Raw genomic sequence first — 27,500 nt, forward strand, 5'->3', positions numbered from 1 at the left:
CTCTTATGAACGTTATATACGACCAGAAACTAATACACATTTTCTTACATAATAAAGAAAGAAAAAAAAAAGAAATAAAAGAGACGAAAGAAAACTTACTGGGTCCATACGGGCTGGTTACGGCGGACATCTCGAACCTCGCCAAGAACCCTCTCCTCCCTCTACCCAATCTATCTCTCTCACTGCTGTATCATCCTGCAACAAGAAAAACAAAAGCAAAGATACAACACTGACGTCAGCTTTTACGATTGGAAAGAAAAAAAGAAGGAAAAAGAAAAAGATAGACTTGACACACACAGAGTCTCTCTTACTCTCCCTCTCTCTCTCTCTCTCTCTCTCTATCTCTGTCTCTCTCTCTCTCCCTCCTTCTCTCTCTCTCTCTCTCTATATATATATCTATCTATCTATCTATCTATCTACCTATTAGTTGTGTTGTTTGTAACGTTGATTTTTCTTCGACTCGACTTCGATCGAACTCTCCATACGTTTTATTACATTTATCTGCATATATATATATATATATATATATATATAGGTGTTGCTCGCGTTGTGTTACGCGTTCGAGGAGGCTTAGTAATGACGTAGATTTGATTGAATTAGCGAGGAAGAACACTCGGCCTATATTTCTCTGCGAGAGCTCGAAGCTCGTTTTGTTCGTTCGCGACCCGCTTTCCAAGGATCGTCGAGTAAAATTTTTCATTGCCGTTCGATTATTCAATTATTATTTATTTGATTTTTAAAAAATAGAGTTCGTTAGAGAAAATGATATATAGAGATAGATAATTGTGAATTCATTCGTTGGAAACGTCGATTGATTTTGTCGATGTGTGAAATGATCGAAATGTTGCTTTTAAAAATACAAATTAAATGTATTTAATTAAATAATTAGATATGTTAATACGTTCGAAGGAAGTATTAAAGAAGAAGAAGAAGAAGAAGAAGAAGAAGAAGAAGGTGAATAGAAGGAAGCAAAAAACGAGAATACGTGATAAATATTAACGTTCGATCAATCGTAAGAATCCTCCCATATAATAATCGAATATTAACTTCATAGCTTCATCACAGACTTATATAGCTTTGGCTTTCCGATGAGAAATAAAGATTGGAATTTCAATACGTTGGAAAATGACTTTTTATTATTACCTAATTTCAAACACATACTCACATGCACACACATATCTATATACATATACCCATATATGTATATATATATATATATATATATATATGTAGATGAATATATAAAATGTGAATGTATTCAATAAACCCATTTACCATCTGTCGCCTTCATGGGGATAATTAATTAATACTGACAAAAAAGGAAAGGAAAAAAGAAAAGAAAAAAATCCAACGAAGAAAAAAAGACAAAAAATAAAAAGAAAAGAAGAAAAGGAAACGTCAAAAATTACTTAATCTAATGATTTAACGTTAAAGTTTTTGTTCTTAACGAAGTCATGGTCTCGATCCGATCGTGAAATCGTCGTTGATGAGTTCTTAGCAAAAGATAGAAGGAAGACATAGTCTTAGAAGTGGGATTCGAGATCGAGACTCTTTTTCGCAGGCTATACACAGAAGGGATAATTAACGTCTGTTAGACCAAACGCAGAGGGAACGGGCCGGACTGTTTCACCCCACCATCAACGCTATGGGGCGGACCTTGAATACATTATCACCCTCTTTGCACGTATAATACTCCAGTACGTACGTACGTACATACATACATACATCTATAAAGTAGCTCGAATCGGACTTACTTACTTCGAATCCGATCTGCAAAATTTTATCTTTAAACTCTTTCCTTCTCTTCTTCTACCTCTTCTTCTTCTCCTTCTTCTTTTACTTTTACTTCTTCTTCTTCTTCTTCTTTTTCTTTTCCATCTTCGTTTCATTACATACGCACGTACTTACGTTCCGTCGAACTCAATGGGAATACGATCGGTTGAAGAAAGATAGAAAAAGAGAGAGAGACAGAGACAGAGACAGAGAGAGAGAGAAAGAGAGAGGGACAGTAAAGAAATACTTCGACGTACATCCGTCTTTGTTTCGAATCTAATGGACCGTTCGGATGTCTGAGCAACGAAATATTAAGTACTACGTTCCAAGAAACGAACGTCTACGCGAAACGCGTCCATCCATCTTCCCTCTTATCCGTATCTCATCGTTGGGAAGGGGTAGAAAGAGAAGAAAGAAAGAAAGACAGAGAAAGTGTGTCTCTGCGTGTATATGAGAGAGAGAGAGAGAGAGAGAAAGAGAGAGAGAGAGAGAGAGAGGGAAAAAGAAAAGCTTCTTCTCTTTACGAAGAATTTCGAAGAGAGGGAGGAGCTTTCCAAAGCTCAACGCTCGCGCTTCATTTAACTCGTTCGCAATAAGTCCGACGCGTAGCTTTGTTTTTGGCACCATCCATCCATCTATCCGTCCATCTGTCCGACCATTCCATCCATCCGGTTTACCACTGAGTCCCGGGAAAACCGGAGAAAAGAAGAGAAATAAAGTATTCACCCTTGAAGATTCGTTACCACTCGAGAGATTCCACGAACGTTTGCCCTGGATTCTGTTAGAACTTGTTCCACTTGTTAAAACGAAAAATTGAATTAAGGTATTCCGAAATTCCATTGATTCTCTTTCCTTCCATTCTTCTTTTCCTCTCTCTCTCTCTCTCTCTCTCTTGTTTTTCTCTTGTTTTTCTTTTTCTTTTCTCTGTTGCCTTGAGTGTTTCGTTTTTCGTTCTTCTGTTTTTCACTTTTGTTCCTTTCTCTTTCTCTCTCTCCCTCAACTATTTTCTTTTTCTTTCTTTTCATCCTTTCCTTCTTTACTTTTCTTTCTACTTCTTTTCTTTTAATTATTATTATTATTTTTTTTTTTTTAATTTTCTTTTTATTTTCTTAATTTTATTCCTTTTTAATTCCATTTCACTCCATTCTATTCCGTAAATTTCCTACGGCGGTTAACATCGAGAAGGACGTGCCACCACGAACGAGTGTATTATACGTATGAGTCTGCGAATATGGAGAAGTAGTTGTAATGGGCGCATGTCACGCTTTGACGCTGATGAGTCCAAGGTGCGAGCTACCTAACGCGAAAGGAAACGCGAAGGGAAGAGAGACAGAGAGGGAGAGAGAAAGAGAAAGACCCTCGGTCGTCTATCTATATCTATCTATCTTTCTCTCTCTCTCTCTCTCTCTCTCTCTCTCTCTCTCTCTCTCTCTCTCTCTCTATCTATCTATCTCTTTCTCTCTCTTTCTTGGGATAATTGGTACATGAAGATAGCAGAACACGAAGGCGATTCGCGTAAATTAATTGCCGGACGTTAAAGCCGGAGCGCGAACGTGCCTCCATGCTTACTTCTTTTCCCGGAGAATCGCAAGGCGAGACACGTACGCGACGAGATATCGAAGGTAGAGAAGTAAGTATATAGGTGCGAGCGCGCCTACGTAGGGGAATAAAATCGCGAGAACACCGCGGTAACACACTTTCCATTCCGCGACGATTTTAATGCGATTTAGCGCGAAACCGGTTGCCCCGAGGAACTCGATTCGAGAATTCTCTTCAAGTTCTCTTTCTCTCTCTCTCTCTCTCTCTCTCTTTCTATCACTCTCTCTCCCTTCCTCTCTCTCTCACTCTCTCTCTCTCTCTCTTTCTCTCTCTATCACTCTCTCTCTCTCCTTTCCTCTCTCTCTCTCTCTCCTCCAGACGGTTAGCACGTGTTTCCCTTTACTTTTCTCCTTTTTTCTTCCTCTCTTGTTTTTTCGTTTTGTTTTTTCTTTTATACATTTTTTTTTTTACTTTCTATCGATACGAGAAAGAGGAAGAAAGAGAGAGAGAGAGAGAGAGAGAGAGAGAGAGAGAGACAGAGAGAGAGAAAAATAGAAATTTGTATTATAATCGAAAATATTAGTATAAATAATAATAATAATAATAATAATAATAATAATAATAATAATAATAATAATAATAATAGATTCATAGATTTTCATAGATTTATGAATATCATTCATTGTTATATGAATGATATTCATAATTATTTGATATATGATATATTATTTGATATGATAATTATTTGATATATGATATATTTGTTATATGAATGATATTCATAATTATTTATTTAAAGAAATTTTTTTCTTAAAAATGATTTCTTTCATTTCCCTTTTTGTTTCTTCTTAAATATCTACAAAAGTTCTTCTTATGATCTTTTTTCATTTTCATTTTTTGTTCATTGTTTAATTCGTCTTCTTCTTTCCCTTTCCGGTAATTTCATTTTTTTTGGAAACATGCGTCGACGTTAAAAGATGGAATTCGTAAGAGAGAAGAAAGAAAGATAGATAGATAGAGGCTGATCCGTGAGAGCGAGGCACCACTCGACATAACTCGACGCTGATGCCGATGCCAGAAGGAGGAAACAAAAAACTCGGCGACGTAACGCGTTCGTTCGTCAAACACTTGAACGTAACGTTGCCAGGCCTCCTTGGACATGCCGGCTACTCCAAGAGATCTCTCGCGTGTTCTGGAGTGTCTCTAGTAATAACGCATTAAAGAAAGTAAGAAATAGAGAAAGGGAGAAAGATAAATTGTCCAAATAATTTCTTTTTATTTCGAATATATAGAAAATCAATAAATACGTTTATCCTATTAATTTCGAGGATATTAATGATGAATTTTAGTAATGAAAGAAATAGTCGGTTAATTTAAAGTTGACAGAAAGTTTTCGAAAGAACCGTACAAATATTCATAGATACGTACATATGTAAATAAATACATATATGCATATATACATATATACATATATACATATATACATATATGCATGCATACATACATATCTACGTTGATATAAACATAAGTAAGAACATGATTATTCGCTATGCAAATTCCTTTGATAATCGTTCGAAACTTTGCAGAGGAATATTCCCCAGATTTCTCGAAGAATTTATTTTTAGAGTTTCTCTCTCTTTCTCTCTCTCTCTTTCTCACTATCTTTATCTCTTATTTTTTCTGATGTTCGATACCGTTGCTCGTTCGAGTGTTTCCAAGGATACTTGACGAAAACGAAGACGGAGAAAGAATAAGAGAGATATAGATAGATAGATAGATAGATAGAGAAAGAGAGAGAGATGGACAGAGAGAGAGAGAGAGAGAGAGAGAGTAAGAGAGAGAAAGAAAGAGAGAGAGTGCAAAATTTCTCTTCGATTTCATTTCTTCCGTTCTCTCTGCGCGCCCTTCTGTCGGCGCGAAATTCAAATATTAGAAACAACAAACGTGTTCGTCGAGTTAAAGATTTTATTTGCGCGATGCTCAAGCGTTAAACGTTATCCACTCATAGTGACCTAAGAAAGGGACGTCGAAGCGAAGTATAGTAAGAGGAAGAGAGAGAAAACGAGAGACAGAGGCAGAGAGAGAGAGAGAGAAAGAGAAAGAGAGACAGAGAGACAAACAGAGAAAGAGAGAGAGAGAGAGAGAGCAAAAGAGAAAAAAGAGAGAGCAAGAGAGACAGAGAGAGAGAGAGAGAAAGAGAAAAAAGAGAGAGCAAGAGAAAGAAAAAGAAAGACAGAGAGAAAAAAGAGAGAGCAAGATAGAGAGAGAGAGAGAGAGAGAAGGCAATTCGTAGAGAAAATAAAAAGACGAAAGAGACGATGGTAGTGGTACTACTGCTAGACGATGTGCTGTTGCTGTTGCTGCTGAGCTGCTGGGATGGTAGAAAGAAAGAAAGAGTGAGAGAGAGAGAGAGAAAGAAAGAAAAGAAGGAGGGAGAAAAGGGACAGGAATTTTATTTCCGCTCACATTAATTTTAACGACGCAGAAGCGCTTGCCACAAGGCGCAGCTTGAAATTACGAATATTATGACTTCAACCAGTTCTCAGAATTCTATGTTTTTCATTCTTTAATCTCAACCTCTCGTGTTTCACACCATATCTTATGAACACATTCTCTCCCTCGTTCCATCTCCGTTTCTCTTTCACTCTCTCTTTCTTTCTTTCTTTCGTTCTTTCTCTCTCTCTCTCTCTCTCTCTCACTCTCTCACTCTCTATTTCTCTTATTCGCTCCCGCGAATGCAAGAGCGAGAGAAGAGGGTACCTTAACGCGCGAACCGAGCGTGTGACAGCCGAGAAACACGTTCCCGAAGCTCGCGAGCCATCCTCCTCATCCCCATTCTCATCCTCATCCTCATCCCCATCCTTATTCTTATCCTCATCCTTTTCCTTCTCTTTCTTCGTCTTCGTCTTCTTCTTCTTCTTCTTCTTCTTCTTCTTCTTCTCCTTTTCCTTCTTCTTCTTTTCATCCACATCCTCGAAGACATTCAACGAGAGAACGTTTTTCTTCCTGCGTGGAAAACGACGAATCGTTTGGAGAGAAACGATTTCCTATTAGCAATAAGATCGAGTCATCGTTCGCATATATGTTAACCAGTTCCCCGTTGATGATTTATCCAATAGAAATTTTACGATTTTCTTTAATAACGAATAACTTTTATCGCTCTTTTCTATTTTCTTTTTTTTTTTTCTTTTTTTTTCTAATTTAGAACTAGTCTTATTTATCAATTTATAATGGAAGAGACAATGAAGGAAAAAAAGAAAAAAGAGGATGAATCCTAGAATCCAATTATATCATCTGATAAATGTCTTATCGAAAATATGATAAGGACTCGAATTGTCCTTCGGAAAATTCTAATAGAGAACTATAAGGACGTGGATATATTTTCCTTTCTCTCTCTCTCTCTCTCTCTCTCTCTCTCTCTCTCTCTCTCTCTCTCTCTCTCTCTCTCTCTCTCTCTCTCTTATATCATCAAACGTATACCTATATGTAGATGCATATACTCACACGCGTATATACGTTTATATACGCGTATATACGTTTATATACGTACGTATATCCTAAGGAGAGTGGGAGGGAGAGAAAGACACGCTCATCTTCATTTCACTCGTCGTCGTTGTTGTTGTTAAACGCAAAACGCATCTCTTACGAGTTCGTAACCGTTCCTCCTTGGTCTTCGACGATGTTAAAAATAGATCACGCAACGACTTACTAATCTGGTTAGGGCTACTTAGCGAACACCGACTATTTAGACTCGAACTCGGTTACGGCGTTTAGACCGAAATCGGTACTAATGCGAAACGAGGATAATAAGAATAACGCGAGAGTAAACGCGGCAAACAAAACGGCTCATTCGAGAGAATCTTTAAGTTTTACTGATTTTTCGAGAAAGCCGCGCTAAAATGTCTTAATGGGCGGATTCTTTACTCTCTTTCTCTCTCTCTCTCTCTCTCTCTCTCTCTCTCTCTCTCTTTCTCTCTCTTTCTTACATTTCTTATATGCATTTTACTCATTGCAAAATGTTTTCTTTTTCATTTTCTTCTCTCTCTCTCTCTCTCTCTCACTCACTCTAGAAACAAGTACTATCTCTATTAAAAACCAACATTAGTCTAAGCTCGATAGTAATTTCAAGGCTAATTAACCGTGCTCGAGTAATTAATCGATCGGACATTATAATACATTTCATTGCTAACTACCTGAGTACATTTATTCATTCTGGATAAGAATAAATCTCTTTCTTTCTCCCTCTCTCTTTATTATATAAATCTGTATCTTCGAACCAAAAGAATAAAGAACGAACAGACGGACACAGACTCGTACTTATACACGCATGCACGCACGACGCACACATGCATACGATTATTATATTATTATTATAAATGAAAAACTCTCATATGAATTCATTCCATATGAAATATTTCTTTTTTTGTTTTTTTTTTCTTTTCTTTTCTTTTTTTTTGTCAACTACGATTCATACAACGCTGATCTTTTCTCTTTCATAGTTATAGCACACGTGTTCTCTAGACGACTCCCCTCGTCGTCCCTTTCCTAGCGAAAACGAGATTTCGAAAATCCGTTATTTAAATAAGCCTCGAAAGGGAGAGAAGAGGGTAACGAAGCTGGAGGATCAGAACGATAGTATTAGCAATAGTAGTAGTAGTAGTAGTAGTAGTAGCAGCAGCAGCAGCAGCAGCAGCAGCAGCAGTAATAGCAGCAATAGCTATAGTAGTAGCAGTAGCAGTAGCAGTGGCAGTGGCAGTAGCAGCAAAAGCGATAGCAACAACGGCAGCAATACGAATGGCCCTGAATGATTTTATAAAATTAATAGTAAAGGGTAGGCCCGTCGTCCGTCTATTATGCGCGTATGCAAATATACGAGAAAGAAGAGGGGTGACGAGAACATGTACGGATCGAAGAGAAAGGAAAGAAGAGGGGTGGTTAGCGATGGTAGTAGCGATGCTAGCCGGGAAGAGGAGAAAGAGGGGCGGTGGGTGGGGTGGGGTGGGGGTAGGTACGCGTATAGAGTAGCCCCGCGTGCAAAGAGCAGCAGTAGCAGAAGCAGCAGGCTGCAAGGCATTAAAAACTTTCGAGATTTATAGTGGCCTGGACTGGCTGGCTGGTCCGCCTCGATTTGGGGTGGCTTCCTTCTAAAAAGGGGGCCATATTGCTGGTAACGAGAAGTAAAGAGGGGAGGTTCTCTCTCTCTCTCTCTCTCTCTCTCTCTCTCTCTCTATCTATCTATCTATCTATCTCTCTTTTCCTCTCTTTCTCGTTCTCATTCTCTTGAAAAGAGGGGTTACTCCTTCGTAAGAATTATTCTCTTGCGATGAAAGATAATTGGCGTCTCGACTCGCTACGTTTCCTTTCAAGAGAAAGAACTTCCTTTATGTATCTTTTTCTTATCTTCTCTTTCGCGTTTTCCCGTTCGAAACTTACTTATATCGTATAGCTTAGCCAGTTAGTTTGTCCGTACTGTTCCTTCGTTCGTACGTACGTACGTTCGTTCGTTCGTTCTCTCTCTATTTATCGCTCTCTCTCTCTCTCTCTCTCTCTCTCTCTCTTTCTTTCTCTTTCTCTCTCTTTCTTCATAACTCGCGTTACTTCACACACAAGAAGACGAGGTTGGGAAATGCAAGGGCTTAGTAAAGAGCAAGACTCTTTTTACGAGGCTCGAACAGCTTCTGTAGCCGTTGCGTCGGAAGACTGAATGCTCGCCTTCTTCGCAACAAGATCGTTTCTTTTCGAGGGTCTTGGGTGTCAGACCGACCATATTTCAGTTTGTCTTTCGAAAGTGCGATACTCGTTGATTCTACTCGTTTATTCGCTATCTTTCTCTCTCTCTCTCTCTCTCTCTCTCTCTCTCTCTCTCTCTCTATCTTTCTCTCTTTTTCTTTCTTCTGGCAAATAAGAGGAATAATATATCTGTAATACGTAATTTTAATGATATACATAAAAATATTAATATTATTATTACTAAAGAGAAATTTGAGAAATTTCATCGAATTTCTTCGAACTTGTCAGTAAAACGTCGCTTTGAACAATCTCGTTCGAAAGTCTCGATCGATTCCTAATAGCCTACGAAAGAAATCAATCCCGATGTGACAGTCGATTCGGCTTAATGAATAATGGAAAAATCTGTTTTTCTTACGGCCGAAAACCGATCTCAATTCATGCACGACGACGTACTTATCGAACCCTTTCGAGTATGCTATCTACGTACGTCCATACATACATACATACATACATACATACATACATACATACATACATATATACATACATACATACATACATACATACATACATATGTGTTTGAAACATTACGCGTGTAACGTAATCTCGAAATTTATTCCCGTCGACGCGGGAGGTAAAAGATAAACAGAAAAGCAAAACAAAACAAAAAACAAGAAAATAACAATAATAATAATAATAATAATAATAGTAATAAAAAAAAAAAAAAAAAGATAAATGAAAAAGGAACGAGGAAGGAAAAAGCAAGCCGGCGAGATTAGCGAAGAGAAAGAAGATACGACGATTAGGATGGTGGACAGGGGGAGCGGCGGGCGGGGAGATAAAAATATATCGGCGAAATTCCAGGAAGTCCAAGGAATCGCGAGACGCATAATTCGATGAAGGAGGTAGGTAGATTAAAGGGAGAAAAAAAAAGAGAAAAAAGAAAAAAACAAGGAAAAAAAAAGGGAAAAAGCAAAAGACAACAAAAAAAAAAGAAAATAAAACGAAATGAAGAGAAATAAGAAAGAACGAGTGGGTTTTAGTCGAAGGACGATAAAGCAAAAGCGTTCGGTCGAAATACCACGAAATCCGGTAAAATGGAAACCCATGAGAAAGAAAGAAAGAGAAAGAGAGAGAGAGACAGAGAGAGACAGAGAGAGGAGAGAGAGAGAAAGAAAGAGAGAGATAGGAGACAGAGTGGGAGGCCGTAGAATTCGACAAAGGAGGTCCAGCGTTCGCGAGACGATCGTTTCGTCGGTCCACTGAAAGTCTGCGTTGCTGCAGAAGAGAACGAACGACGTTGGGGCCCGTGCTGTTGGGGAAGAGCCTGTTGAGAAGCCTTCCGAGGGAAGAAAAAGAAGCACGCGAGTCGGGGGCCCCGCGGAATGATGAATCGTTTCTATTAAAATACTTTTTCGACGGGGAATACAGAGTGGGCATCCGGCCACGGTAGAGAGCCGCGAGTGGATTTATTTACATATTTTCAATCTGGATTAAGAGGTATAGTCGACGGCAAGAGTCTCCTCTCTTTCTCTCTCTCTCTCTCTCTCTCTCTCACACACACACTCTCTCTCTCTCCCTCTTTCCCTCTCTCGCTCTCTCTCTCTCTCTCTCTCTCTCGATCTCTCTCGATCTCTCACTCTCTGATTCTTTCTTACTCTTTCTCACTCTCACTTCTCCCGTTCAAGAGTTACAAGAGATTAGACGACGACGAAGAAGAAGGAGCCCCAAAGACTACAGGAGCACCAAGAATCTATCCTTTCGATGTGTGAATCCTTTAAAAGGATTTTAACCAAAGGATTGCACTTCGGTGTAACTTTTATCTTCTTCGAATTCGTTTTAACCGTCTCAATGAAATTCGAATGTTCGAATCTTTTATTTTGTATAATATCTACATCTTAATACGTTAATATTGTAGAAAAATATCATATTCTACGAGATATAGACAGATTTTATTGGAAACAAAAGGTATTAGAGAACGTGAAACAGAGAAAGAAAGAGAGAGAGAGAGAGAGAGAGAGAGAGAGAGAGAGAGAGAGAGAGAGAGAGAGAAAGACTGGTCACGAATGCAAACGGAGTAAGGTTTTCTATTTTCATGTCGCGACAATGCGTTGCCTCGTACGGTCGGCCGTTGGCTCGACGCGATGTTAATGAGGCCCAATTAATCACTCCGAGAAGCGAATCCTAATGCGAAAAGGCGAGATGTCTCGAGCTCGCTGTAAAGACTTCCCCTTCTCTCTCTTTTTCTCTCTTTCTCTCTCTTTCTCTCTCTCTCTCTCTCTCTCTCTCTCTCTCTCTCTCTCTCTCTGTCACCCCACCTGTTTTCCTACATCTAACTCTTCGCTTCCAAAGCGAAAGTACTTCCGTTGTTGGCTGGCACATCGATCGAGAAAATGTCTTACTTCGTTTCTTTGGTCAATAAAAAGGAATCAATTTCCTAGCAACAAAACGATCAAAACAATCTTTTCCATTTTTTCTTATTCTTATTTATGAAAAAAAAAAAAAAAAAAAAAAGAAAAAGAAGAAAGAAAGAAAAAGACAAATAAAGAATAAAATAATAATAATAATAATAATAATAATAATAATAATAATAATAATAATAATAATAATAATAATAATAATAATATTAAAAAGTTGTGTAGGAGAGAATCTAAACGATAGATATTAGACGTATAAGATGAGGATGGACAAACAAAACAGAAATTTTCGATCGAACGTGCCAAGAGAAGTAGAGAAGTTTCACTCGACTGGCGCTCCGTGAATGTTTCCCCGTGTCTCAAGGGATTAACGCCTTGACGTCTACACGTGTTCCAGCATCATCCACTAACGTTTTCTACGTTCCGATTTCTCCCTCCGATCCCTCGTAAGCCCACCTCGTTCGTTCATTCGTTCATTGGCCGGTGCATTCGTTCTCTTCTCTTTCTTTTTCTCTCTAAAATCCTCTCTCTTTCTCTCTCTCTCTCTCTCTTTCTCTCTTTCTCTTCCTTCTCGTCCCTTATCTCATACATTCCGAGCAAATCTCTGAGTATAAATCTGCGAACGCAGTTCGTGTAGTTTTGTCCCGAAACCAGTCTGATTGAAATGAACTTACTCGCTTACTTAAAGAAAACACTTAGTGTACATAAGTTACGTAGTATATATATATATATATATATATATATATATATATATATATATATGTATGTATATCATCATTATTCTCAATTTCGTATGGATAAATAAAATATAGTATGAACGATAATAAAATCAACAAGAACAATAATAGGAACAACATAAAACTATCTAATATAACTTGGGACCTAATTGAACATTAAATTTAAAACGATCGATTCGAGGAAACAATGGCGGCGAAATCGAAGAGATGCTGGGATAGGATTCGTGCCTAATGCAGAGAACACAACCGAACGAGAAAGTTCGAGGCCATTCGTTCGTTCCAGAAAGGAAGATACGAAGAAAGAACGAAAGAATGAAAGAAAGAAAGAAAGAAAGAAAGAAAGAAAGAAAGAGAGAAAATGCGTCCGCGAGAGAGGAACTCGGAATGATAAATGAACTCCTCTTAACCGCGAGCTCTCATATCGGACCGCTATTAACATAGTGCCGGATAAAGTAACGAATTTAAAAGAAATCCAATATAAAAGCCACGGGAATTCCATCGGAGATCTTATCCGGAGGAGCTCTCGCTCGCCGCGGAGACTCCATTAATCACGGCTTCTCGCTCTTCTTTTCCTCTTCCTCCTCGCTCCCGCGAGGAACTCCATCGCGAGAGCCGATCGTTTCTCTCTCTCTCTCCCCCCCCCCTTTCCCCCCTCTCTCTTTCTATCTTTCGCTTTGTCCGACTCCCTCGCTTCGGACCACTCTCGTTGTCTCTTTCTTTCTTTCTCTTCATTTCTCTCTCTCTTCGTCTCTCTCTTTCTTTCTCTTCATTTCTCTCTCTCTCTCTCTTCGTCTCTCTCTCTCTCTCTCTCTCTCTCCGTCTCTCTCTCTCTCTCTCTTTCTTTCTCTCTCGATCTATCTATCTATCTATCTATCTATCTATCTCTATCTCTTTTCTTCTACCTTGCTTCATTTGTCTCGTATTAGTCGTTATTACCGGAGTTGAAAATTCAAATGGACGGATGGATAATGGAACTGAAATTCTTTTCTCCTTTTTTGTTTTGTTTTTGTTTTCATTTTTTTCATTTTTTCATTCTTTCTTTCTCTCTTTCTCTCTTTCTCTCTCTCTCTCTCTCTCTCTCTCTCTCTCTCTCTCTCTCTCTCTCTCTCTATTTTTGATCTTCTTTTCTTTTTTTTTTCACTTTCAAAAAGACAGACGATGTCGAATTCTTCTGGAATAAGTTATTTAAAAAAAAAAAAAGATATGTATATGTGCATGCATATATATATATATTTTTTTTGTTTCTTTTTCTTTTTTTCTTTTTGTTTTTTTCTCCTGCTTTCTTTTTTTTCCCTTTAATTTTTGTCGACAAGAGACCCCGAACGCCCGTAATTACTGGATATTCGAATTCCTCATATCGCCTCGCGATCGAACGACTCTCTCATTGACATTTTCGTCGAGTTTCGCTCGTTTAAATTCCGCGACTGTGTCTCTCTGTCTCGCGCTGCAACGTTTCTTTCACAATGAAAATGTGCCGGTAGCATGACCGAAGACGACAACGACGACGACGACGACGACGACGACGACGACGACGACGACGACGACGACGACGACGACGACGACGACGACGACGACGACGACAACGACGACGACGTCGACGTCGACGAACAACGTTCGCAATGATGTTTTTCATTTTTCCTCTCATATTAGTTTTACCAACGACTCGATGAAAGACGATTCAGTGACGTCTTCTTCTTCTTCTCTTCTTCCTCTTCTTCTTCTTCTTCTTCTTCTTCTTCATCATCATCATCATCATCATCATTATCATCATCATCTTCCTCTACTTCTACGTCTTCTTCGTCTTCTTCAAATGCGAGTGATTCCGAGCACGCGATCGTATCATCGGTGCTGCCGGATCGAAAATGGGCCGCATCTCCGTCCGGAGATGAAACGAAGCGTGTTACGTCGATTCCGTGGTTGGCGCCAAGCTCTAAGGAAGCGCCGTTGATGCTCTTTTACAAAAGACACAGATGGATCGAACGTCTGGCTCGATTCGTCTCATTACGTTTAGAATCGAACGATGTTTCGTAAATGAGCCTAATTATCTCTACATGCAGATACTAAACGCCAGTAACGAGGAAGACAAACGTAACAAACGGAAAACGTTTCGTTAAAAATAAAATCGATTTTCTAATTAATACGTACCTAACTAATTTTTACTTACTGAAGTTGGATCTCATCCCGATAATTAATTAATAATATACGATCAATCGATATTATATATATATATATATATATATATATATTATATATATATAATATTATATATATATAATTTTACGATATATATATATATCGTACAATTGTTAAATCGATTAATATCATAAAACGATATGTGGAAAAATGCGTTGAAATAATATCAATTGCTTTAAAAAATTTCTTATAAAATATAAATTCAAATAAATATTGTAGAATGTAAAAATGCAAACGTACGTAACCATCATTTAACGACATATACATAAAGTGAATATAGATAAAGTAGTATTAGAATTATCATTATTATCGAAATTTTTTCTTAATCGATGATCAAACAAAATTTGATCATTTAATGATATCGAATAACGAAAATTAGAGAAATTTATTATGAATATAAAAAATGAGGATTCCATTAAGTGCTTCAGAATTCAAATTTTTTTAAAAATTCAAAAAGTCGAATTAATCGATTTGCCTTGTGAACGACACACACACACACACACACACACACATACACACACATACACACGTATCGCATCCCTTTAATAGATCTATACGGGATCTAACGATATAATTCTATAAAAGAAAATTTGATAAAATAAAATCACATATCTATCATATATATTTTCTCGATATTGATTCTCACTATCAGAGGTAACGATCGACGAATTAATGAACAAATTGTATACAACTCGAGTACAAGCTTCCAACGCGCTTTCGTAGGAAGTAAAAGGAACGAGAAAATAGCGTGGGCGAGTCAGTACCGATTCGCGACGGCCCGATGAAAGCGGATATGCCACCTGGCGATGCTCACGGCTCATCGTGATTTTCGTCGTGAGTTCTCGCGAGATATACTTCCTTGGAAGGAAGGAGTAAAAGAATATAGAGATAAGAGAAAATAAAAGAAGAAAAAGAAAAAAGAAAAAAAAAAGAAAAAGAATGATGAAAATCAACGTTGCCAATATACGACGCATGACTTTTCCCGGCAACTATAAAAATGCGCATCCGGTTTGTATTCTTTCTCCTTTTTATTCTTTCGTTTAATAAACATTGCGATCGACGCACGAACGAAGCAAAGCGAAGCGAAGGAACGAACGTACGTACGAACGAACGAACGAACGAACGAACGAACGAACGAACGAACGGACAAACGTTTACTTACGGGGACAGCCGAAAAAGGCCAAGCAAGTTGATTCGTTCCTCATCCTCGTCGACGTACCTTCGACGTTCGACAAAAGACAATGGGAGAAACGAAAAAGGCGCGAAATCCAGAATGTGACGGACGCGTACGATTGCGAAGGTGGGACACGTTCAACGCACGTCTCTCAAATAAATTATCAACACTCCTGGCATTCGCTGCGGAATCGAGCTTCGATGTATGACCAGTGTCGAACGAACGAACGAACGAACGAACGGAGAAACGAACGAAGAAACGAATGGATGGATGGATGGATGGATGGATGGATGGATGGATGGATGGATGGATGGATGGATGGATGGATGGATGGATAGATGGATGGATAGATGGATGGATGGATGGATGAATGGTTCAACCGATAGCTCGACGGATGGATGGATATGCTGAATATACCAAGAGCATTGGAACCACCGAGTTCGCCCACTTTGTCGTCCAGTTTGATCGACGAATCGCGCTTTCTTCGAACCTTACGAAGGGCTCGTTTGTCTCTGTTTAAGGACGAGCTACCTTTCCTGATGGATCATCGATCGATCGATTTCTTTATCGAAGAAAAATAATCATTAGATTCTAATAGCAATAGATTTTTAAACTGATTTCATTTTATCCGAATTTTAATTATATATATATATATATATATATATATATATATATATATATATAATTATATATACAAACACACATACATACACATACGCACACACATATTTCGATTTAGGTCAATTCGAAATGATAGATTCTACACGATAAGAATAAAACGCATCGCGTTAGAAAAACGTTCGATATAGTTATCCTGATAAAGAGATCGGTGAAGAATAAAATTGGAAAATTAAAAAAATTAATAAAAAAGAAAAAAAAAACAAAAAAGAAAGAAATATTTTGAACAACCAATGATATATAAAACAAAAGAGAAAAAGATGGCCGATATGGTTAGGGAGAAATGGACGTTGGGCTTTTCCGTGACAAACGAGCTGCGGCCCCGAAATGTCAATCAGCGTTTCTACCGTCGCATTCCAACGTGCTCTGCCTGATTTGGTTTAGGTTGACTGTTATCGAGCAGCTGCGTCCATGAGGCAAACTTTGTCGAGAAACTTTCATAGTCCTCTTCCTCGTCATCGTTCGACGAACTTCCGTTCCGTTCGTATTTAAGAGGTTCGCGTTATAAACGGCACGCTGTAACGCTGTGGTATCGTTCCAAGTAATTAATTATCCTAGCGCGACACGCTCCGCCTTCTTATCGAGATCGTACCGGCGACGTTACTATCGTATGAAAAGGAGTTAGACTCGCATTTAATCGTTTTCATGATTTCGATGTACTACTCAAAAATACCTCCTGAGACATTCTTTCAACGTCAATTAATATTTCGACATTTTATTTCTTATATCATACAATTTGTATTAAGGATATAAAAAAATTATGTGTAATTATATTTGATAGGATTTTTTTTAGCCTTTTTTTTTTCTTTTCTCCGTGTCTTTTCTTTTTCTTTTTTTTTTTTTTTTTTTTCTTTGTAATTCTATAATTTTTTAACGTATCATCAATCGTTCTCGCTTTTGTGTCGTTTAATAACGACACAAAACAAAATTCACAGTTTGTTATATTACAATTAGTTTCAAAGTTAACAATCGCCTGATACATACCATATATGTCGGTGTATCTACAAAACATACGAAAGTCAATCATGATAATTCAGAGTTTGTCATTTTACCTTCTATAAATCAAAATTTTTATTCGTATTTAAAAAGAAAAGAAAAAGAAAAAAAAAAAGAAAAAGAAAGAAAAAAAGAAACGTGGAATTTGTTTCGGTATAATTATACCGTATCAAGCGTAACTTGTATACACGACAAAAATTAAATTGTCAACGATATGATTTATCGTGTGACAAAATTATAAAGGACATATGTATATAATTATATATCCGACATAATAAACGTTAAATGACGTTAAAGAAGAATTAAATCGAGAAAAATTATTCTTTCCTTTAGAAAGTATCTAAAAGAAGAAAAAAGAAAAAAGAAAAAAAAAAAAAAAAGAAAAGAAAAGAAAAGATACCGCTCGGATCTTTGGCCCAAGTCTTTATATATGCGTGTATATACATACATATAAATATTAATAACGACGATATCGTAATTTCGTGAAAACAATACTCGCTCTGGCCACGCCCGAAAGACAAAGCGGCGAAGATACTCCGAACGAACGAACGAACGAACGACCCAGTTACAAAGACACCAAGAAAGATCGCACCTACACGCACTCTTCCCCGTCCTCTGTGTCGTTTACCGTACGTATGTACGCTTTCGAATATTTCCGAGCCAAGTTCGAGTCCCGATAATCGGAGTGTCCTTAAAGAGAGTTTTTAAAAAGGTATGCACGATCGAAAAGCCGATTCAATCTTTCACTTTGAAGAAGTTTGACCGGCCACATTTATCGGGCTAACTCGTGGCGGCAAACGGTAAAAAGGTCCCATTAACGTGCATGGAATTTCAAGGAAGACGGAGAAAATTCCCCCGCGTAGACTCCGAGATTAGACAAGGAAGTCGACTTCCGGGTGTGGGTGGCCGTGTATCGAACAATTAACGCCACGCGCCATATAGATAACGGCTTGAAACTCGGCTTAACGCAATGTGCGAGGAAGAGAGAGAGAAAAAAAGAGAGAGAAAGAGAGAGAGAGGAAAGAGAGGAAAGAGAGGAAAGAGAGGAAAAGAAGGAGGGAGAGAGGGAGAGAGACAGAGCGAGCGAAGGTCCTCGACTAACTCTCTCTTTTCATCATGTAATTATTATGATTAATTGCAATCTTTATTTCTCTTGTATTCATTTCTCTACTGATGAATTTTTATCCCGGTGTAATTTATTTTATCCGTAATAAAGTATCTTTTTATTATAATCATCAATGTCCATATAAATTTTTCTATAGACGAAATTTTGTTCGACCGTAATTTCTGTTTCGTCATTAATAAATTTTAATTTTAATTATCATAATGATCACCGTACGTATAAATATCTCCATTTGATCGAAATTCTGCTCGAACGTAATTTCTATTATCTTGAATAATTTCCTTTTCTCGTTTATTTTTATTCTTCTCTTCTTCTTATTCCTTTTCTATATTGTACGCCCACATAGAGTTTTATTAAATTATAATTAATAAATTGTTGACTCGTTATAATGTAATTCATTTTATCTTTATTGCGTGTAAATTTTCTTCATATACTAACGAAGGTTTTTGTAAGAGAAAGAAAAAAAAAATAACAAAGAAAAAGCAAAAAAAAAAAAAAAAAAAAAGGAAAATCTGTTCAACCATAAGATTATCCTTTATCCATTATCCTTTTTTTTTATTTCTTTTTTTCTTTTCTTTTTTTTTTATTTTTTTTTTATTTTTTTTTTTCTATAGGATAAAATTACTACTTCAAGTATGAATCGAAGGAACTTTATGGTGACGTTACAGCTTTCCCCTCGATGAAATAATGTATCCTCGTTCTCGTTAATTTAACTTAAGGTTTAAATTAAATCCGTGAACGTGCGACGAAGACACGAGTGTTCCGCGTATACGGACGATTAAGAGGTGTTCCACTAAATTCTCGGAGGATTGTCACTAAAAACACGCTCGGGCCCTCGACGAGAGACATCCAACGCGTCGACCAAGCGTTATCAATCAGCCTCGAGATCTCTTCTCTTTCTCGTTCTCTCCTCTTTCTCATTGAAATTGCCCTCTTTGTAAAGCGAAAATACTTTCACGAAAACAATGACTCTCTTTTCGAAGGTTTTAGATATCCTCTCATCGTAATTTTGCACATTAATCTTAAACATTTCTATTTTTCTTTCTTTTTTTTTCTTTTTCTTTTTTTTTTTCTTTTTTTTTTTTTTTTTTTTTCTTTTCTTTTCTTTTCTTTTTGACGGGAAAGAAGATGAAATTGTTTCAATGATGTTTAAATTCTTTTTCTCGTTGTACATACGATAATAAATGAAAATCTGAAATTCATTAATTTCCGTCTAAAACGCATTCGTGTAATTTGAAATCTTTCAATTCTTCCTCCTCTCCCCCTCCCTGCCATTTCCTTTTCTCGTCGTATAATATTAATTGGCAGTTTATATTTAAATATTAAATATTTTATACAAGCAGAACACGAATTATATCTGATATAATATAATTCTAATAACGTAAGTTATAACGAAAATATGCTTTACGCGTTATAGATTATTTGTTACGACATAAAAAAAAAAAAAAAAAAAAAAAAAACAAAAAAGGAAAAAGAAAAATAAATAAAAAAGAAAAAAAAAACTGATTTTGACAATGATATTATAAATTTCTCATTATGTTTCAACGAAAAATAATTATATTCCTCTTGTCGATGAAAGATTCGAGGATAAGAAAAAGAAAAAGAAAAAGAAAAAGAAAAAGAAAAAGAAAAAAATTTTTCTCTTTTTTTCTTTTTTTTTTTTTTTTTTTTTTTTTTTTTTGTAAAAATAATCAGATAAATAATTGATCTAAATAATTACATCAACTGAATACCAACGAAATCATCGGTATAGTGGATAGACACTTTTATCTCTTTCTCTCTAAGGCGATCTCGAGGGAGTACCGGGGCGGGGGGTGGGGGGAAAAAGAAAAAACAAAAAGAAAAAGAAAAAAAAAAGAAAAGGATAAAGCCGGTAGCACGTCGCTTTCTTACAAGGACTCTCAACGAAAAGGGTTTCCCCTTCTCAATCCCTATTCTAACCAACGACAGCACCCTTCCTTCCTCCTTTACGCCGAAAGAACGATCGTCTCCTTATTGAGACGAGACGACGAGTATCACGGGGGACTTGAAAATCGGAACAACTTTTTCCAAGAGACCTAACGACAATTTACGATAAAACCCGGCCAATCCGCGAGTCTTTCTGAAATTCAAATTTGGCTGGGCGCTAGCGAAAAAGGAGGAAACGGCTGAAAGAGAAAAGAAGAGAAGAGAAGAGAAGGGAAGAGAAGAGAAGAGGGAGGGGATGATAGTTTTTCTGAAAGATCTCTGCCACCAGGGTGGATTGGTCATGTAGACGAAAAAAGTAAAAAAAAAAAAGTCAAAACAAAAAAGAGAAAGAAAGAATAAGAAATAGAGAGAGAGAGAGAGAGAGAGAGAGAGAGAGAGAGAGAGAGAGAGAGAGAGAGAGAGAGAGAGATAGTATAATATCGTTCTCGTCACGTGAGTATCTGTCTATCTCTTTCTCTCTCTCTCTCTCTCTCTCTCTCTCTCTCTCTCTCTCTCTCTAAATTTAAATTTACGATTGGCCCGGCCAGTCCCGGCGGTCACGCTCTCGTCTTCATCTCGTTCCGCTCGATTCTCGCGAGACGCGAGACGCGTCACATCGTTTTTCAAAATTTCGTAATCCCGTTTTCCACGTGGACGGCTTTGACAATGAACGTCTCGAAAATTTTACGGTATAATTGAAAACAATTAAATTCGCGGCCATGTAATAAAACGCATTGCTTTTGACAAGGATTTAAAAAAAAAAGGACTTGTTTAATTAATTAATTAATTAATAATTAATAATAAAATGATAATTAAGAAAAATAATCAATTAATTATTAATAATAAAATGATAATTAACAAAAAATAATCATTAATTAATTAATTAATTAATTAATTAATTACCCGATTGTTCAATTTATTCGTTTAAATCAATGATTAATAAATAGATTGAATAATTAAATAAAACAAGGATGACAGAAGAAAGAAGTATGAAATAATCGAAAAGAATTATCGATTCAATACTATTTACAATTATCGATCAATTACTATTTACAAATGTTTATTTTATTATGCAAATGTTTATAATATTATATTTCGCATGACTTTTGAATGATTGTTTTTTAATAACATCGTCGTTCTTTATCGTCTGACGAAATCACAGTTGCGGTTTGTTTTTACGAGCGAAATATAAACTAACTGGGCAACGACCGGATCGATCCTCGAGGAGAGTTACCTTCCTCGTGGAGTTGTTTTCTCTTTCGATTTTCCGCGATCGAGACCGGAACTAGCGACGATGATTTTCGTCGAAGGAGCGCGATAAAGTAAAAGGAGAAGGAGGAGAAGGAGGAGGAGGAGGAGGAGGAGTCAACACACGCTCGCGAACCCGAGAAAACACGCGATCTACCTCCCACGAGTTCAGGCCGACGACCCCCCTTTTATGCTCGGAGTCAGCGAGAATCGATCGATTTCCGCTTTTGTCGAAATTCTTTGGTTTATCACGTACGCCTTTCTTTTTTTTTTTTTTTTTTTTTTTTTTAATATTCTTACGCAATCCAACGCTTTTTTTTTATGTTCTTTTTTGGTTTCTCGTTTGTTTGTTTTTTGATTTTTTTTTTGTTTTTTTGTTTTTTTTTTGTTTTTTTAACGAGACACTAAATCTTATATTTTTGAGAGAAAATATCCAATTCGATCGTACGACCGACCGATCCTTTGTTAAGTCTATTAAGTTTTTCTTAGAACCGAAAAGAGAAATTGGATCTTGTTTGTTATCGCAAGGACGAAAAAGAAAAAAGAACTTACCGTCCAAAAAAAAAAAAAAAGAATTGCTGAAATCTAATCCTCGTTATTGTGAGAAAACTTTTGGAAAATAAATTTATCGTCAGAAAAAATATAGATGAAATCTAATCGTCGTTACTGTGAGATAAATATAAAACAAAGAAATATATTTGTCATCGTTAAACAAAAGTAAAATCTAATCGTCGTTATTGTGAGAAAATCTGAAAAAAGCTTTATCGCCTGGGAACAGATAAAATGTCATCGTACGTTATTGTGAAGAAAAAAAAAAAGAAAAAAAAAAATATCCATCCCTCCCACCCCGAAAAAACTTATCATTGTAATATAAACGAAATCTATTCGACATTAATCGCTCGTTAAAGACGTAAGACTTTAATTATTCAAAGATAAATGAGATCTACTCGTTATCTCGTTATATTTGTGAGAAATATGAAGGTACTTATTCTCAAAAATAAGTACTTAACCCAATCAAAAAGAAAAAAAGTAAAAAAGAAAAAAGAAATTTCAACCTGTTGAAAGATCAAAAATGTCGATTGCCTGTTGGAACGCAAACTTGCGAATCTGACCTACTTGCGAGTGGCCGATGCATTCTTCCTCTCGGGAGTGTCTCCTTGCTCTCTCTCTCTCTCTCTCTCTCTCTCTATATATATATATATATATATATATATATATATATATATAACCTTCTTTTGTACAGTCAAGAGCGACTTTACTATCATCGGAAGCAGGTACACTTGCGATAGCGCGAGTCGACCGTGGCCGTTCGATATCGCTTACCACAAATCGAGTTTTACGATTTCTCTACCACTTCCTTCTTACGATTCGACCAAAAAGAAGATACTTCAATAGCGATATTAAGTAGTCGATAAAAGAAATGGTAAGAAGACGATACTGGATCGAGATTAAGCTTCTCATAAATTAAGGATAATAAATGTCTCTCTCTCTCTCTCTCTCTCTCTCTGTCTCTCTGTGTGTGTGTATGTGTGTGTGTGTGTATATGTTCGTGCACATATATGTTCTCGTTTGAAAAGACAAATAAAAAGAAAAGGAAAAAAAAAGAGAAAGAAAGAAAAAAGAACAGGAAAAAAGAATCCTCATAACTTGAAGAAACAGCATATAACTCATTTCCCCGATATCTCATAGGAATTTCCTCTAGGCAATCGGATTAATGTCTCGATCTATGAAACTCGACTATCTCAGCTCGATTTAAATAGATACGGCACAGGGCAGTAGTACAGTCAGCCGTTGCGTTATCATAAATCTAATAATGCCTTTCGTATTGCATAAAAGATGATGACACAAAAGAATACGAGAGAGATAGAGAGAGAAAGAGAGAGAGAGAGAGAGAGAGAGAGAGTGAGAGAGTATTAAATTTTGGAACTTTCTAATCCCTTTCTTTCGAAATCAAATAACATCGGTATAAGAGATAATCGAGAAATAAACAAACAAATCAACGAACAACTAAAAAACAAATTAATCGTATTATAATCAAGGTACACTTTAAGATCACAGAAAAAGGAAAATATAAAATCCAATGATCGATACGCAAGATCAAGGAATCAGCTGATCCACTCTTGAGAACGAACTCGTGCATTCTTTGCGGGGAGTGTCGCAGTCTTTCTCTCTCTCTCTCTCTCTCTCTATCTTTCTCTTTCTCTTTCTCTCTCTTTCTTATACACGTAAGCATATCGTTGAGCTAAAAGCCAAGAGTAGTCAAGCGGACAACAACAACGACGACGACTACGACGACGACGATAGTTACTACACTAGCGACACGGCACTCAGATTCCTCGATGGTGCGTAGCTCGGTGTATACTCGCGATAAAAGTCATACCACCACATCAACGATATAACCAATATCAACATCAATACTAATACCAATACCAATACCATCGTGTCATGCAAAATGGCAATGGGTTCACTCGGTCCAACAAAGATATATATATATATATACACACGTAGTAACCTATAACTACTATTAACTTTATACATAAACGAACGCACGTTAGAGGAAAAGAGATAACCGATAAGGAAGGTTCTCTCTCTCTCTCTCTCTCTCTCTCTCTCTCTTTCTATATATACAGTATGTATGTATATGTATTTACGTTCATATGTAAAAGTAAAAGAGTACGATAAGAAAAGAAGAAAAGCTGGAAAGCTGGAGGTTGTATATAAGCCTCCGCTCTCGATGGAATGTGGGTTAGGCTCACGTTAGGTGGGCCGCTCTAATTATGAATTAATTCTTGAATAACGGTCGAACTCGTGCGAAGATCATTTCTTATCCTTATTCTCAATATATCCGTTGTCGTCGTCGTTTTTGTCGTTTTTGTTCTTTACATCCTTTTCGTCGTTGTCGTGGAAATACGAGAAGAAGAACCGGTCGCAAAGAGACACTCCTCCTGGCTTACTTCCTGTTCTCAGATACTTCCTCAAGGATTTTTCTGAACACACATACTCTACGATACGGTATATGCATTATAAAACGAGAAGGGGACCACCATTCTCCTTGATACCTTCTTACGAATCTCCCTTTTTTTACTTCCTACTCCTCCTTCTCCTTCCCTTTCTCGACCCTCGCCCTCCGCCCATCAACATCACCCCTTCTTCCTCCAAAACCAGGACGCGTGCGCATATCGTGAGTACTTTATTACACGTTGTTCTTGTTGTTGTTGTTGTTATTGTTGTTGTCGTCGTCGTCGTCGTCGTCGTCGTCATCGTCATCGTCTTCATCGTTCTTGTCGTCATCGTCGTCGTTGAGACCAATCGGAATTTGCATTGCATGAATCCTTCCGTACGAGCAAAACGTTATACGATACTGCTACGTTTTACGTTCTTTCCTTTCAATCTTTTACATTTGCTTGGACTATCCGTTGATCTATCCATTTGTCTCTGTCCTTTCTTTTTTTTTTCTCTCGAGTATTACGACGGCTCTCTCTATCTGTCTCTGTCTCCCTTTCCCTCTTCCTCTCTCTCACTCTCTCTCTCTCTCTCTATTTATTTATTTTTTTTTATATCTTTTTTTCTTTTTTGCTTTTAAATCCAGTTCAAAGTATCAAGGCATCGACAGCCTGAAATAATAATAATCGATCCTTTTACTTTACGCTCTTTCAAATTTTAACACGACCATGCGTGACTATAAATTATATCTAATCATTCGCAATACCTATTTCTAATTAGTATACGAATAGTTTCGTTTCTTTTCCTTTCTATATTTTTATCTTTCTATTTTTCTTTTGACCTGAGCATATACATTATCGACACATATTTTCTTAGATATTTTAAAAACAAAAATTAATCAAGAGATTACAGGTAATCTGATTGCAGATAGAACTAAATTTGTACTTTGTCTAGACATTAACAAGGAAAAAAAGAAAAAAAAAAGAAAAAGAAGAAAAGATCGAGGCATGACAAATGATATCGATTCTTAGCTCGGCTCTTAGCGTGGCATTGACTTGTCAATATCAAATGACAAATAATCGAACAAGGATACGTAATACTAATATACATATTTCAACAATTTCATTGAATTCATTTGTAGAAAATATCGAGAAAGTTATCTATTAGAGATTGATCAACATTTCAGTCGAAATTTCACTGGAAATCTTTAAAGAAGAAAAAGAAGAAGAAGAAGAAGAAGAAGAAGAAAAAGAAGAAGAAGAAGATAAAGAAGAGACAGAAAAAGAAGATAAAGAAGAAAAATAAGAAGAAGATAAAGAAGAGAAAGAAGAAGAAGAAGAGAAAGAGAAAGGGAAAGAAGAAAAAAAAGTATAAATCAGAGGACGAAGAAAAGAGGTCCTGGTCGGTGGTTAATGGCGACTCGCGTCGATAATTAAAATCGATAATTATCACGAGTTAATAACCGGTCGTTATCGTTAAAACTCGAAGGAACATCGCACGCTCGCACACACTCTCTCTCTCTCTCTCTCTCTCATTCTCTCTTTCTATCTTATGTCTTTTATATCCCTCCTCGGTCCAGCTTGTAGATCTTATTTCGTTTCTTTCGTACTCGTACGTTTGCTCGAACCTGTGGAACGATCGAATGAACGAAGAAACGAAGAAACGAATCGAGAAAGGGCCCCTGAAGCAACGATCCTCTTCTTCTTCTTCTTCTTCTTCTTCTTCTTCTTCGTTTCGTCTTCGTCGTTGGCACGAAGAGAGAAAGATAGGTACGCGTACGTGTAGTTAAGAAAGAGAGAGAGAGAGAGAGAGAGAAAGAGAGAGGGGTAGAAGGAGAGACAGAAGAGCAGAGTCACCGATTTAAATTGAAGCCGTGGAACACCCGCGAGGGAGAAGAAACGTCGGGCTGGCCTATCGAGTTTAATAACACCCGGCAGACACCGACTTCTATCTGAAATTACGGACGAAGCTTCGATCGGCCTACCGAGGAGGACTCCTTGCTCATTCTTTCTTTCTTTCTTTCTTTCTTTCTTTCTTTCTTTCTTTCTTTCTTTCTTTCTTTATTTCCTTCTTTCTTTATTTATTTCTCCCTCTCTCTCTTTCTTTCTTTCTTTCTTTCTTTCTTTCTTCCTTTTTTTCTCTCTTTGTACGCGAACTCCGTCCCGAAGATCATCCCACCAATAATAATTCATCATCGGCATCTCCTCGAAAAATTCGATACCATCGACGACAATGATTTTTGGATTCTTCAATTAATTTCTTCTGTCATTAGAAAATATGAAGATTTTTAATTTTTCATTTAATCAATCATTTGATATATATATATATATATATATATATCGGTTTTTTAATTTATAAATTTTGTTAAATAATAATAATGTAATAAACTTGATTATGCTAATTAATATAACGATAACTTGATTAATAATCGTTTGAATTTTATCTCATATATTATACGTTGATTTAGTCAGTTGACAAAAATAAACAGGTTTAATTTAAACGGATCATTAAATATAGGGAGATAAGATTTAATAAATTCTGTACTTTCTTGGAATCGAAAATGAAACGGAATGGTTTCAGAATAATACAATGTAACTAGGTTAGTAATATATAATTACAGTATTTTTCTTTCTTTTTTCATTAATTTTTTTTGTATTTTTTTCATTTATTTATTTATTTTTTTTTCTTTTTTATTTATAACAGATGTTATCAATACAACTTCGTTTATTATATTAATTCCGTTTAAAATAACAGCATATATTTCGTCAATCGGCTTGTTAGTTAACGCGTATATATCGCGTTTATATACGATTTTGAGGGTTAGAATAAAAAATCGTTTACGTTTTCTCGAAATACAACGTAATACGATATTACATCGATACCAAGCGGCGATAAAGATAATTAACGATTATTCGCACGAGCTCGTATTCCGGTTTTATGAAACACTTTTACGAATTACCGAGATACGACGACGGAACGTGCCAGATCGTAATTACCGAAGC

The 27,500-nt window shown here is 36.7% G+C and overlaps 1 protein-coding gene across 6 annotated transcripts in view; it reads right to left on the reverse strand.

Annotated features, from left to right (window-relative positions):
* The window catches only part of LOC118447691 (zinc finger protein castor homolog 1), a 94,833-nt gene that overhangs the window by 57,396 nt on the left and 9,937 nt on the right, over positions 1 to 27,500 (reverse strand). For all 6 annotated transcript variants that reach the window (XM_085655581.1, XM_035879923.2, XM_085655576.1 and 3 more), the window contains one exon: positions 100 to 195. In XM_085655581.1, coding sequence (XP_085511707.1) covers positions 100 to 130 — 31 coding nt within the window. In that variant the 5' untranslated portion in view covers positions 131 to 195. The remainder of the gene's footprint in view (positions 1 to 99; positions 196 to 27,500) is intronic.

Source organism: Vespa mandarinia, chromosome 1, assembly GCF_050613455.1.
Source record: "Vespa mandarinia isolate Hongniang chromosome 1, ASM5061345v1, whole genome shotgun sequence".
In the NCBI taxonomy this organism is placed as follows: Eukaryota; Metazoa; Arthropoda; class Insecta; order Hymenoptera; family Vespidae; genus Vespa; species Vespa mandarinia.